Source organism: Anser anser (assembly GCF_964211835.1).
Source record: "Anser anser genome assembly, chromosome: 1".
In the NCBI taxonomy this organism is placed as follows: domain Eukaryota; kingdom Metazoa; phylum Chordata; class Aves; order Anseriformes; family Anatidae; genus Anser; species Anser anser.
This window is the reverse complement of record NC_139720.1, coordinates 65,396,973-65,411,275: the sequence shown is the minus strand read 5'-3', so window position 1 is coordinate 65,411,275 and position 14,303 is coordinate 65,396,973. Positions and strand designations below refer to the sequence as shown.

The window sequence follows — 14,303 nt, the reverse complement described above, 5'->3', positions numbered from 1 at the left end:
CGTTCAAGCATGTAGTCTACAAAACCAAAAGGGCCACAAAGGAGACAAATACATGTTTTCCTAGAAGAATACCTCTTAAAAGCAGTTATTTTTAGGCAGATCTTCAGATATAGACCACACACAATCTATTAATATACTACAGTATTTAAGCCTTCAGCAGCAACCCAGAGCTGCTTCTCTCCCCCCGTCACTTTTTTGGTCCCAAGAGTAAATACTGAACCTCTCAGATATGTTAAGGTTTGGGTAATGAGAACAGCAAAGGAAACCCTACCATCACCTGAACCGGCTCACAGTTGCCATCAAGAGGCAACAAAAATCAAATTCAAGTACCACGTAAGATTTTTTTTTCCCATGTGCTGACAACCTGCATTTCTGCTTTTCAGCTGCTTATCTGCAGACAAAAGCTCAAGCTGCTTGCAAAGGAAGTACAGAAAACCACAGAAGAAACATGCTAACAGTGAACTTAAAGTCTTCTATCAGACATTTTTGCAGGTTCTCCATTTTCAGCACACTGTTCCTAGCAAACCTAACAACTCAGTAACCCTAAAGCAAGATAAACACAAATAAAGACCATGCCCTCACAGGACATTCTACATACTGCCTGTCTCTACTGGTCTATGTCCAGAGATGACAACATAAAAATAAATCAATCTTTTCAGACAATCTTTCTTACTCTAAGATCCTTGTCTAAACAGACTGCTTTCTAAGAACCCTCCAATTCAAATTTAGTCTCACCTTCCATAACTTTTCCTTAGGGAATACTCAAAGCCTCGGAGTCCATATCGGCTATAGGATAATGGAGAACACAAAGTTATCGCCTTGCATTTTTATATAGATACACAACTTATATTTCCTGAATGAAAGTACAGTATAAGCAGCTGAATAATGAAAGATGCAAACCAAAAATAGTTTCATGTTGGAAAACAACCGTAAGAATAAGATGAAGCAGATTTGAGAAACAGACATAACATTTTGCAGTATTTCAGCAAAACCTGCTAACAGTTCAGAAATTGCCATTAACAGATGCGTATTACATAAGTGTATACAGATTTGCAGATCCTTAAGATAATCAGCCTGGATTGCTGAAGCTCTTAATAGCAATATTTGTGGGTTATTGTTTGTACGTCATTAGTCTTCGCCAGGATAGAAGCTGTTTTCATAGCAGTCAAATGCATTCATATGGGGGTCATAAACTTGCCAGCAACAGTCAGCAAAGCAGAAACACATCACATGGTTACTCGGAGGAAAACATCCAAGAAAACTGGGTAACACCACCAGCTGGACAGACATAAGCCATCATGAGACTCTATCAACCAGCCAAAACCAGATAAAACATACATAATTGTTGGTATCACTTTGTACTATCTTCCATTTAGCCAAGCATCCCTACGTAGTTGTTTTAAATTTACCCTAGTTACATGGAGATCAGTATTCCTATTCATGTTCTTCTAAATGGTGGTAATAACCCTCAGTCACTTAAATGAGGTTTTGTGTTTTTTTTTTTTTTTTTCCATCTGTAGTTGCTTGCTTTCTCTCGCTAGCCCCAAATCTGCTATCAGAACCCACCATCTTCAGCCACTGATGCCACGAAGTTAGGAATGGCTGAAACCATGCAGATAAAATAGGCGATCCGGGAGAGCTAAACAGAAACAACTAAGCTTGTATAAGGAGTCTAACAAAGCTTGTTTTCCATACCATCTGCTGTCCTAAAAAAACACCACAGTGCAGTAGTTGGCCATCAAAAGCTTCTATCCACGACCTCTTATTAAGAAGGGCAACAGGATCCAAACCATTCTGGAAGATGGCTCAGAACACAGCATCCACACCACAAGTTATCAGTTGTCAAAGTCTCCCCTTTGATTTAAATCTTACCGGTAACATGCTCGGAGGAATCCTGCCAACCACTGCAGAAATGAGAAGACTTGAAAACCACCATACTGATCTCGTCCTGAAAACAGATACTTCAGAGAATTGCTGCTCAGACTATTACAAATCATAGACCGGATGATTTCAGTACCACATTCTTGGGCACGCTGAGTACAAAAAGAAATGGCATCCTACATTAAAACACCCAGCCAGGTCCAGGGTCACTGACATCGTTTGAGAACTCATAGGTATTTTGTCTAAAGCACAGATGGCCATCAAGCACAAGCATGCTTTTTGCAAGATTTCTACATTCTGAGCAAGTATGCAGGTAGCAGTCCCAAAGATTCTGCTTAGACCTAAAGTGACAAATCTAAAAGTTGTAAGTTTCTCTGCCTGAGTGATTTAGAAGGCATTATCCTTGTGAAAAGTGCTTATCACTTTAGGTGAGCAATTCTTAAACAGAATCTCGAAGACAAAGAAAACCCCAACACAAGTACAATTTTTACCAAGCTGTAATTTCCTTTGCAAAAAAATAAGTATGTTAAATTGCCCGTGATTCAGGCAAAGTAAAATGCAGTGCTGCTGGGAATTACCCAGGCAAATCTGGAAGCGCTTTAGAACAATCTGGATGCGCGTAATGCATGTGTCATCACCAGGTGAAAATGACAACTGAAATGAAGTTCAGAAGTATGCTTAAAAAATGAATCTGAATTCTTCTGGTCACTGTATTCCATCCCATTTTGTTCTGAATTATTAGAAAAAAATATTTAACAACATCTGTGATGATCTTGTTGTAAGAATCACCTTTTAGGGTAAGAGGAGAGCATCACACGACCTAGAACATTATTAACACAGTTTATTCTTTGTAACTGGAGTTCAGGAGTAGCCTGTAGGTTGTGCCCATAAAACAAGAAGTGAACAAACTCCCTTTCTCAAAGATGACCTCAAGTGGCTATTGCCTAAGGCCACAGATTCAATCCTCATCACCCCTCCACCTCTCCTGCTTTCCCAAAGGGAATAATGAGGGAACTTTTTAGAACTTGCAACCAAACCCACACATTACATTTCTAAGTTTTTTGAAAATTCCTAAACGTGCTGAGGAAACTACAGGTAAAGTAGAAAGAGGATGCCTGTACTATCTTGACCAGAGACATTTGAACCCCATTTAAGTTTCGGTACAGAATCTAAACTGTTCTCAAAAGCACCTAGACGAAAGTCTCAGGGACTGCAAGCAGCCTACACAACACTTACAAGTGCTGGTATAAGTTGAGTCTCATTGGTTAGGACAAGAATTTTCACACCTTATTTGAAGAGACTTTCAGATGCCCCAGATTAGGTAAAAGCCCTCAAAAAAAAGCCCAAGAAACCAATCTTCAAGCAGCACAATAAATCCTGCTATTTAGAATAGGAATTGTGTATTAAATATACTGCAAGAATGTTCTTCCAGACATTGCACATGCACATCATGATCAAGTTAAAACCATGGAATCGTTATTTAAAGTTTTAAGAGTCAAGAATAGTAACTCAGTACCATCTGCTATTAAAAAAAACACATGCTCTGCCAAGAGAAAGTCTTATGCCCAGCTGCAAACTTGCATGGCATTTATTATTTCTCTTAAAGCCCAAACATTACAGCCATTATGTCTGCATTTCCATTCTTCAAAAGTTTATAGTCCTCCAGATCAAGACAAGCTTAAAAACGTGAACCTGAAGAGTGGAACGGAAAAGTACTTGACTTTTATTTTAACTCAATTGTGATTCAGGAGAAACAGTTAGTAATCTGAAAAGTTGCTAGTCTTTACAGGATGTGAAAGTTTCTGAAGACGTGCATGACAGGAAGCATCACGGCTGCCCCTGCTTAGCACAGGCTTTGTCACATCCAGCATGGAGATGCTGGGTAACAGCTGGAGCTGTGCTGTTGAACAAGCCGCTGGTATGAAACAAAACAACAAAATAAGAAAGAGGACATGTGGCCCTGAGGGAAGTTACTAACCAAGAAGTACTGAAGCTACACTGCACCAGGCACTGCATCCATGGAGACAACCAGATCTGTTACTGCTTGTTTTATTTATTACTCTGCTAGACAGCTCTCAAAGGACCCTACACGGGATGTCTCCAGAGAGCTCTAGCAGGTTCCCTCCGCCCTTTCAAAGATGGATTATGGTCCCAATATCTTCCCTTTAGACCTCAAAAAATTAGCTACAGAGCCAAGTTTTTATTTTAAGCCACAGCAGCCCAAAACAAATCTCATTTAAGAGCATTAGTTCCACAGCTCTCCAACACACGTGAACTGACAAACATGACGTTTCCACAAGAAACACTGCATTTTCAGAACGTACATAGCTGATTGGAGTTATTGTCTTGCAACCAGCCAGTTATAAATTGAACCACAGCCATCCCTAAAAGTGATATCCCTTTGAGGTAAGATTATTTTCCTAAGTAGAGGTCTCCTAACAGCTGCAGCTCAAGAATGTACTTTAAAGCTCCCTTCTCTCTTTCAGGGTCACCTTTGTAAAGTCTGAAGGAGTCTGTCCACTGTTTATATTTCTGCAGGTAATTAGTCTGGCTCCTTTCCCATGTCATTTATCAGCTTGTCAATTGTATCAATTACAGCACAAACACTCAAGGAATATGGCTGGTTTTGTTCTTTAGCTAAAGGAGTTTTCAAATCTGAGACCTGAGGCCAGTAAGCACCAGTAACTTGTTCTGCCACACAACAGGGAAAAGCAGCTGAAAATAGATTTAGACTCGATTACAGAAGACTTCAAACTCTCTACATGCGCAGACTTAAAGAAATCCAGTGTAACCTGAAAGTCATAGTTTTGCAGTTTTTGCTTTCAGTGGTTTGGACTTTATTAGCTCCTCTGTGCTTAGCTCTACAAAGCCCCAATGACATTCACAGGAATTATCACGTACCTTCGTTTATGAATATTTACAACAATCACACGTCTAACACAAGTAGTAATGAACGGGATACATTACAATGACTGTAACAGAAGCATATAACGGTTATGCTCACAGACCACTGGAGTATTTTAAACACTGATTAGAAGTACAGGGTAGGCACAGGAGTCACAATACTGGATTAGGTTCAAGTTTGAACTGTTTCAGTAACAGTTTTATAAAATATAAAATATTCAGAGTTAAAACAGTTACAGTTGTCAAGGAATGCACATTTATTTCAGGCTGTTGACTATTTCTCCACAACAAGCAGAATTTAATCATTTTCTAGTAGCATGTTAACGATCAGATGACTTCCAGGTCCACGCTTCTCAGCTTCCTCTCACTGCACAGAGGTTTTGATCTCGTTTTCCATTTTGTTTTAATGCAGCTATATGTGCATCACAGCTAGCATCTCTGCACTCAGGCTGGCCAGTGAGCAATATGCAACCAGCTTAAAAAAAAGACTACAGGATGCCACAGTTATGTGATACAAGATCTTTTTTGGTTGTCAGACAAACATGCAGCTTCTGAAACATTCCCAGCTCAGCCAGTTGAGAAAGCAAAGAGATTTTTTTAAGAATTATACTTTGACTTCTGTAGGCTGATACTTATCATGGTGAGCCTGCAGTCAAGTGAAGCCTCCTGAGTATAGAGGCTATATTCCATCATTGTCTGCGCAAGTAGAAGTCAGTACTAAGTATAGCTGTAACTAAGAAATAAAAACAGGTAGAATTAAAACTAAAGTGTCACTAGAAGTGAAGATGTACCTCATATCTAAGCAACTTCCTGTATTTTGAGCTTAACTTTTGCACATTGTTACAGTCAAAAAAAATCTGACATATGGAAATATTATTCAGCACCTCACTACTTCCTGCAATAAAGAGTGACGACCAGCTGCATTATCATTCCTACCAGACTGCACTACAGAATCTCAAGGTTCACATTCAGTTGTTTGTTCTCAACTGTTTTTCACAGCTGTTGCCTATGGAAAACTCCACTGGTAAGCCAGAAGCATCTCATACACGATGCCTGATCTGTAATTTACAGTCTGCAACACAATTGTGCTTCTTGTACCCTACACTAGTTTATTACCCAGAAGATTCATAACTAAAGGTAACCAAATTCACATTCAGCTTCCCTTCAAAGCGTAACTAGCACAACACAACTTCTTGTATCATTCACCTTTCAAACTCACTGCCTAACTTCAGCAGCTCTGCCTTGCCTAAGGCAGACAGCACTCAGCCTCCTTCCCCCACCCCCCCAGCAGCTCAGGCACCCAGCATTAAGCACAGCAACCTGACTAATGCTGCACTGATGACAGAGTAACAATGGCAGAGACATCAGCAAGAAGATGTATTTCCTCTCGAGGAAAGGAAGGCTGGTCAGTCACCAGTTACAGTTTGTGAATACAAGGGACAGGAGTGATACAGCACTTACCAGACAAGCAGTGCAGTTCTTCTACGCACGCAGTTTACCAGCAATGTGTTTTCAACTAATGTAAATACCATCCTAGGAGCAATTTCTAGATCATGCTTCCTTTAAAAGAAAACACTATCCAAATGAAAGAAGGTAAGACTTCAAATCCCTGACAAATACAGTTCAAAAGAGAGCTCAATTTTCCTTCTGTACTTGAAGAGTTATGTATTTGATTGACAGAACCCAGGGCAGTAATTCCGCACAAAATTTTGCGGTCCAGCAAGTGACTGGACCGGCCTGTATTGCTCTGTAAACCAGAGGTTAAGTGACCATCTTTAGTTTAAAACTGACTCAAACTGAAACAGAGACTCAGAGAATGACACATTACCCCTAAGATTTGACTTTTACAGTCAGCTACGTGACTACCACCTTTGGTATAAGCCTACTACTTAACACAGATAATACAACAAGAAGATGCAGCATATTTTAGACACATTACCTGAGCTGTATAGAGGTGTAAGACTTACTGCTCAGAAGTTTAACTTTTTAAAGACTGAACAGCAACACGATTGCACAGGAAGAGATTTTAAATTAAATGGGAACAGTGGCAGTAACCACTTTTGCTGGCTTCTGCCTACTACTTAAAGACCATTAAAGCAGTAATCTTAACTACTACTTGACTAAATTTATGAGATGTGCTAATGACAACAGTAGGAGGCACACTTGACTCAGAATAACCAGAGCCAAGATGAACATATACAATGGGAATAAAAGTATGTCAATTCAGTGTAAGCCTTCAAAATTTCCTTGCAGCAACTGAAGCTGAGCACTGGCCCTAAGCAGTGCCTGCTGAGCTCTTCACAGCTCTGCCATGCTCCACTCCATGCAGGGCTGTATTTCAAATTTAAATACCTGCATCCAATATTTAAACTAGGTTCAGCTACAATCTGCTAATACAGACCGCTAAATTTAAACTAGGATTGTCCATCAGTCATACCTTCCTTAGAATTTTGTTAGACATCTATGAGCAACCTTGAAATACTTAATTCCTTCAAATCAAGCCTTCCTGTCTTCCTCAGATGGAGGAAAATTAAGCCTTGGCCAGGATCTCCCATGCTGAAGACACTAACACAGTAAAGCTAACCCCAGCAGTTCATTCTCTCCTATTTCCACCACAATTCAGTACACCAAGCATAAGGGGCATTACAGGCCACTGAAAAGCCTGCTTTTGGATATGGAGCAATACACTCCAAAGAATCATCACCAACTTGGGAACCCGAGCTGCATTTGATAAACAGCACCAGTTACATTGTCCATCATTATAAAGTCACTCTGCCAGAGACCACTATAAACTGTTCCATGCTGTCCTTGATCCAGAAGGTTCCTACTGTAAGATTTGCTCCGATATTTAAACACTAATTTACCTGAACTGAAAGCAGCTGGCATGTTCCTTCCTTTCAAACAGCAGAGAACTTAAAGAAACTGACGCATTCAAGCTGTACTAGAAAAGCCTGAAAAGAACATGCTTCTCAAATAACTGTGATACACCTTTATCAACTTTGGGCAAGCCCAGAGATGGACAACTCAACCTGCGTAATCCTGCCAAGCAGCCTTATCCTGGCAGAGCTACAGTCGTAGCATAGAAGGCTCTGGAGAGGTGGGACACCTTGGATGCCTATGCTTGCAAGCACAAACACTGGTAAAAAAAAAAAGATGCTTTATTGGCAAAGAACACATTTCAAGGCAATTAAAAATAAGCACAAGTCAGTTATGGCTGCTATAATATAGCATGGAAGAGTCGTTTGAAGAGAATCATTCATGTTTTCAACATAAAATAAATAGGCTTGGAAGGTTCACCCATCCTTGAGCCATGCCATTCTGAAAAACCAATATGACATTCAAGTTTGTCTATCCTTGTGAAACTAGATTTTACTCTGATACAAGTCATGCATAAGGCATTTCACCACCCTGTCAACAGTTATTGTTTTCCTAGATAAAAAGAAGAGGATGTACCCATCACACCAACAACTCCCAGGTTCCTCCTTTTATTTCTAGATGCAAACAATAAAGCAGGACTTTATCTTAAAATATTCTACTAACTGTACAGTCTAGTTCCTATAGCAAACACTTTAACGGCTATAAAACTTATATTCATGTTTCAAAGAGGCATTTTGTATGCAGTCTCCTTATGAGAGAAAAGCTACAGCCTTCAAAGTAACTTACCCAGAAGGTACTCTAATATACTTAGTCTCCAAGCGGAACACCAAACATCTCCCCCCTACAAACATTTGCATTCGAGCTTTCTGCAGTCTCACTATCATTTAAATTATTCAATTCTTCAATCATCTGAAAGCTCAGCAACACACTAAAAACAAACTTCTTTATTAAGTTACTTCAAAGAAGGTGCTTCTTTAGACAACGTTTGCATAGTACTGAAGATGACTAGGACACTTCAGAGGTAATGTTAGTTGAAAGCGACCCATGCCAAGCTGACATTAGTTTCTGATCAGTAAGTACACTGTAAAGACGAAAACAGATCCAGGGGTTAAAGTCACAGAACTCCAGAACTGCAAAGATTACGATTTCAAATAAGAGTCATATAATTTTGGTGGATTACTAATCTCCTCTCAGTTCAAACTGCATATGAAGAGCTTTAGCAGAGCCCAGCACTTTTATTCAAAATTAATGCTCAAAAGACTACCACAGCAAGAACATAACTAGCATGTAGGAAGAGCGCATGCTGAAGGGTCTCAAAGAAAACTGGAAGTTTATTCTACACTTACTGACTGTGGAAGTAAGGGCAGTAATATAATAGTCAACCAAGGTACTGCTGGAATGCTTGAGCAATCATCCAAAAGCAAATATCAATCCAAATTGAGAGATCTTTTAATAAATTGTCAGTTTCAGTGGAACAGATACAGAATTGCTTTCGAAGGTAACAAAGTTTTGGCCTAGTACTGCACTTCACCCCACTGAGCTATCTGCTTAGAGCCTCCTCAAAACCTCCTGGGATTTTGACCCAATGCTCTTTTGTCTGCCCTAAATTGCATGAGAACACACACAATAATAAAGCCATATTACATGAGTCTCCCTACAGATTGTGCTAAAGCAACCCTAAAAACAAGCACTATCCTTTTAATTTAACACTGAGGCATTGAAAGCCAAATACTGCACCAGGTATTTGTTCCTGGTACTCCAGCTCTTCCCACTTCTTTTAAGGTTGTTGCACAGCAACCTGCCTCTCAGTTACACAAGCTCTGACTCGCATGAAATAAGGGTGTTCTTGTCATCATTAGACGGGGCTTCTGCAGAATGCTGGCTCTGCTCTGGCTAGAAACTTGGTAGAAGAACAGTTTCTTACTCGGTTTAATCCAGTCACTTGCAAACGTTAAACTTGAGGTTTTGCAAAGCTTCAGAAAAGAGACTATTTTCCTCCTTGTACCTGTATCGAGTAAGAACCCGACATCTTAGACTGAAACAGTAACTCTGCAAAACTAAACCTGATGAACTACATGACTGTGTACATTCTAAGGTTACCTCCTACACGGATCCACTGCCACAGAACATGAAATATCTGTGAAATTTACATGTTAATATTTTTCTAAGAAAAGCACCTAAACAAATTGTGAAAAATTAATTCTAGGATTAATTCTAGGATTTTGTCGTTGTCAAGCATGCAGCTGAGTACCTCGGAGATGGAGCATGCTCTGGTAATCTACAATTTTTATTTACGTTACCTGTAGCTCGCACCAGGCGACTTCCACAGTGGTGTCCGTATCCAGTCCTTTATACACGGTCTTGAAGGAGCCTCTTCCGATCTCGATGTCAAACTTGAGGAAGCGGCCGTCGGGGGAGATGCCCACCGCCTTGGTCTCCAGCTCCTCGATGTCCTCCTGCTGCGTCCTCCGCTCCTCGAACTCCCGGCTGGCAGCCGAGGCGCTGCCGGCGGCGCTGCTGGGGGGCAGCGCGGCGGCCTCGTCCTCCTCCTCTTTGGGCAGCAGCGGGGCGGCATCCTTGGCGGCGGGGGGCTCCTGAGCGCACTGTCCTTCCAGAGGGAGCGGGGCAGGCGGCGGCGGCTGCTGCAGCAGCAGCGAGGGGGCCTGGGCGGCGCCGGCGGCGATGCCGGAGGTCCGGCCGGCACACTCGGGGGGAGACACCGAGGGAGCGGCGCTGCCTCCCGACACGGGGGCCGAGGGCGCCGCGGGCTGCAGGCTGGGCAGCTCCAAGGCCGTGGCGTTGGAGTCGCAGATGACGCTCCGGCGGAAGAAGCGGTGCTCGGTGGCGGCCGCCCCTCGGCTGTCCTTGTCCATGGTGTGGCGGCGCCGCCGGTACTCCTCGCTCCGGCCTCCGCTCCCCGCTCCGCCGCTCGCCCCGCCGGCGCCGGGGGCTCCGTGCTCGGCGGCGCCCAGCTTCTCCCCGACGGAGCTGTCCGAGCTGGAGCCGTTCTTGGGCGGCGGCGGCGCCAGGAAGCGGGGGGCCGGGGGGCCGCTCTCCGCGGCGCCCCCCGACATGGCGGCCGGGCGAGGCGGGGGCACGAAGGGGGGGGGCGAGGGGCAGAGGCCGCTCAGCGAGCGGCGGGCGCGCCGGGCCGCCGCCGCGGGAGCTGCGAGAGAGGAGGAGGGTCCCGGGGGCTCCTCACGGCGGGGCTGGGAGGCGGCTGCTGGCGGGGCTGCGCCGGCGGGGTGCGTCCCCGCTCAGCGCCTGCATCCATCCTGCGGCGGGGCGCCGGGCAGCGGGGCCGACATGGAGCACCGCGAGCGGGGCCGGGACCGAGGGAGGCAGCGAGGGAGGGACGGAGGGAGAGGGGGGGGAAAAACCCCGAGCCGCGGCCCCGGGGCTCAGCCCCGCCTCGCAGCGGCGCCCATGGCGGCCGCGGCCTCCGCCCGCCGCTCGGCGGCCACCGCCCGCGCCAGGCCGCGCTCCCCCAACGGCGGCGGCCTCGCAGGGAGCCCGGAACCCCTCCCGGTCCTCCTGGTCCTGCCGCCTCCGCCGCCGCCCCCCGCCCGCAGCCGCCCTCACCGGAGGCCGCCCAGCCGCCGCAGGTGAGCCGAGTCCCGGCGGGGCGGGGAGGCGGGCGCGCAGCGCAGCGGAGCCGCCCCGGGGCCGTCTGGGCGCTAAATGGCGCCGGGCGCCCGAAACCGACACACGGCGGGGGGGGCGGGGAGGGGGGAGCGCCGCACAACACGCCCCCTTCCGCGCCCGCTACTGCGCGTGCGCGCCCGCGCCCCCCCCAACCCCCCCCCGCCGGGATAGCGGAGCGCCCGCTCTGGCCGCCCCGCCCGCCGGGTGCTCGGGGAGATTGCGGCGCCCGCCGTGCGCGGAGCTTCATGGGAGTTGTAGTTTTTTTTGGGGGGGGGGGGGGCGGCTGCGCCTGTAAGGCCGCAAAGGAGGTTATGGGGGAACCCCTTCCTCCACAGGGGGAAGGAGGGTGATGTGGGGCGCGGGGGAATGGACCCCGGCTCTCCCTCCTTCACGCGGGGACAGCACTCACCCGCTGGGTGTGAGCGGGCGGTGGTACCACCACAGAGCAGATGCCACAGGAAAGGGGAAGGCGGCCAGCCATGGGCGCCACAGAACCCATGTTGCAACCCTTGGGAGCTTGAGGTGTTCAGCTCCACGTCTTCACACTGCCTCCCTGCCTCGCTGCTTCGAAATTTCCAGCAAAGATAACCCCTTAGGTGCACGCACCATGTATGCACAAGGTAGTCTATTTTGGGCCCTTTTTTAATCTCAGTTTACATCATCTGCACATGCATCAATTGGCCAGGTAACCTAAAATGCAAATAACCAGCATGTAAACCGCGCTCCCAATTATCTGAAAGAGTCAGCGTTTGCAGACTTTGCCCTGAAAATGATCATTACCCTACCACAGTTGGAGTCAAGGCTTTGGCAGCTATAGCGGCATAAAGGATGTACAACAGTCAGAAGTGCAGGAAGAGCCCACGTGAACGCTGACACAAATCAGGAACTGTCAGGTTAAAAAAGCATGGGTACACACGAGTCATCTACTTATTTATATCATGTTCCGCTTTCATAGTAATGTACCAAAACCAAGCACTTTCCTTCTTACGAGAACAGCCATTTGAAGACACTGGGAATGTACTGAAGGAGGCGTGAATGATTTGGTACCATGCCTTTTAGGCAACTATAATTAAAAAATATGTCAAGAAATAAAATGTTAGGAAATCTCCCTCTGAAAATAATATGTTCCCAGGAGACACCCTGGCACTTCAAATACCCTTTTTTTTTTTAAAAAAAAAAAAAAAAAAAAGTTACTTTTAAAACAGCAGTTTAGAGGAAGTTGTGCATTGTGTTGCTGATGTGAGGCCTGAACTCATTCTGCACAGCACAACACAAACGGCCCCTACAGAGCCCCGCAAGCCCCCAGTCACAAAATACCAACCGAAGCAATTCTCATATGCTTGTACTTCTCACCTAAAAAATGCAGTACTCCACACTAATTGGAAGATTGTTGTTTTCTCTCTATCAGCTACTCTTTATAACAGGAAACAAAATAATGATACAGTCTTCACAAAGGGGACAAAACGTACTTTGTTGTACAACTCTTCAGCAAAGACTTCTGCACTGTGTAAGCATTCTAGAGCTTGCCTTCACTTCAAAAGTTGCTCTGAGTTGGTATATTCCTTGTGCTCCAGCAGAACTGCGTTGGCACAAGTGAGCAGATACTCTCCAAAACAAAGCTGAACTAAACAGCATGATTTGATTAGCAGCAAAGAGTGACCGGATCAAAACTGATTAACTCATAACTCAATCTGCTTTATCTTCACTGCCATGTCAGTTCCAGCAATTGACCATTAACATCTTTAATACCAAGCAGGGTTTGGGTTCACTCAACACTTCCCTACAGGTATTTGTGCATCTCTTCATCATGGAATGAAGGTTCATTTGTAGTGTCAGCACGCATATCCATGCTAGCTTTGTACTATTAAGGGCAGTGGGGCATAGTAGCGGGACTCCAGCAAGGGTTTGCATCCAAGGCCCCATTATCCACCCTGGTCTATGCCACCCTATCCTCACTGTTGTTGCCTTCTGGAGCTACATTCAAGCAGAGGTCCACTTTCCTCCCCTGCCTGCTGCGTTTTTGCAAACACTTTGGGTGGGATAAGTAGCAAACTCAAGAGTAGACAGCAGACCTCACTCCAGCCCGATGCCTGTTGTAACTTAATGAGCATATACCCAAAATAACACAGTGATAAATCATGCCTTGTGGTGTAAGCCTACAGCTTTCTTCGGTGAATTCCACTTGCAGTATCAGCCATCTTCGGCAGGCAGCTCCCAGGCCTGCACCCAGCCACGTACCTACTGTATGATCCACTGCAAAAGGTGCTTGGGCTGCACCTGGGGAACCGCCTCCCTGCGGTCTACACGAATGGTTTAAATGCGACCTTGCGTGCAGCCCCTCTCTTACCCAACTGCTTTTCACCCATTGTTCTTAAATGTATTTTCTCTTAGTTAATTAAGCAAAATCTTTGTAGAAGAGACCTGAAGCCCTGGAGTGCATAGCCACAGGGGGCCTGAGGCAGCCTCCTACTAGAAAATTGTGGTAATTATGCAAAAAAGCACCTCCCCAGTGTCTGATCCAGCACATTCCTTAGTGCTCTTGAAATTCAGTAAGGTTAGTCGTCTGGGCACAACGTGTTCAGTGAGGTCCCTAACACCCAGCTCTTCTCACTGGCTCCTCTTCTGGGCAGAGATGGGTATAGCAGTCACCCCTGGGCAAAAATAAAAAAAATAAATAAATAAAAAAAATGGTTGAGCAGCTGACCTGGAGGTGGGAATGATGTATTTTGCCTTCTTTGACTCACAAAACGAAGTGGAATGATTTTGGCAACTACATTTTATGTGGGTGTTGTTTTAATTTTGTCAACCTAAAAAAAGATGAATATAATGAAGAGCGTGGGGTTCCTTGCCCTTCAATTTTATTTCGTCTTTTTTAGTCTGTAAAAATGTGTTTAGGCTAAATGGAAAATTTCAGTATTGCAGCAAGATTTAATAAAGCATTAAGTAAATTCTATTTGTATTCTATGTTTAGAAACAAGTAATTAAAATAGTTTTAA

At 45.0% G+C, this 14,303-nt stretch overlaps 1 protein-coding gene across 14 annotated transcripts in view; it reads right to left on the bottom strand.

Moving 5' to 3' along the window:
* The window catches only part of WNK1 (WNK lysine deficient protein kinase 1), a 103,973-nt gene extending 92,651 nt beyond the window's left edge, over positions 1–11,322 (bottom strand). For 6 of the 14 annotated variants that reach the window (XM_083819785.1, XM_083819794.1, XM_083819793.1 and 3 more), the window contains exon 1: positions 9,963–11,322. In XM_083819785.1, coding sequence (XP_083675911.1) covers positions 9,963–10,736 — 774 coding nt within the window. In that variant the 5' untranslated portion in view covers positions 10,737–11,322. The remainder of the gene's footprint in view (positions 1–9,962) is intronic. The other 8 variants (XM_083819799.1, XM_083819800.1, XM_083819786.1 and 5 more) reach the window with 5 other exon arrangements.
* Between the last annotated feature and the right edge of the window lie 2,981 nt (positions 11,323–14,303).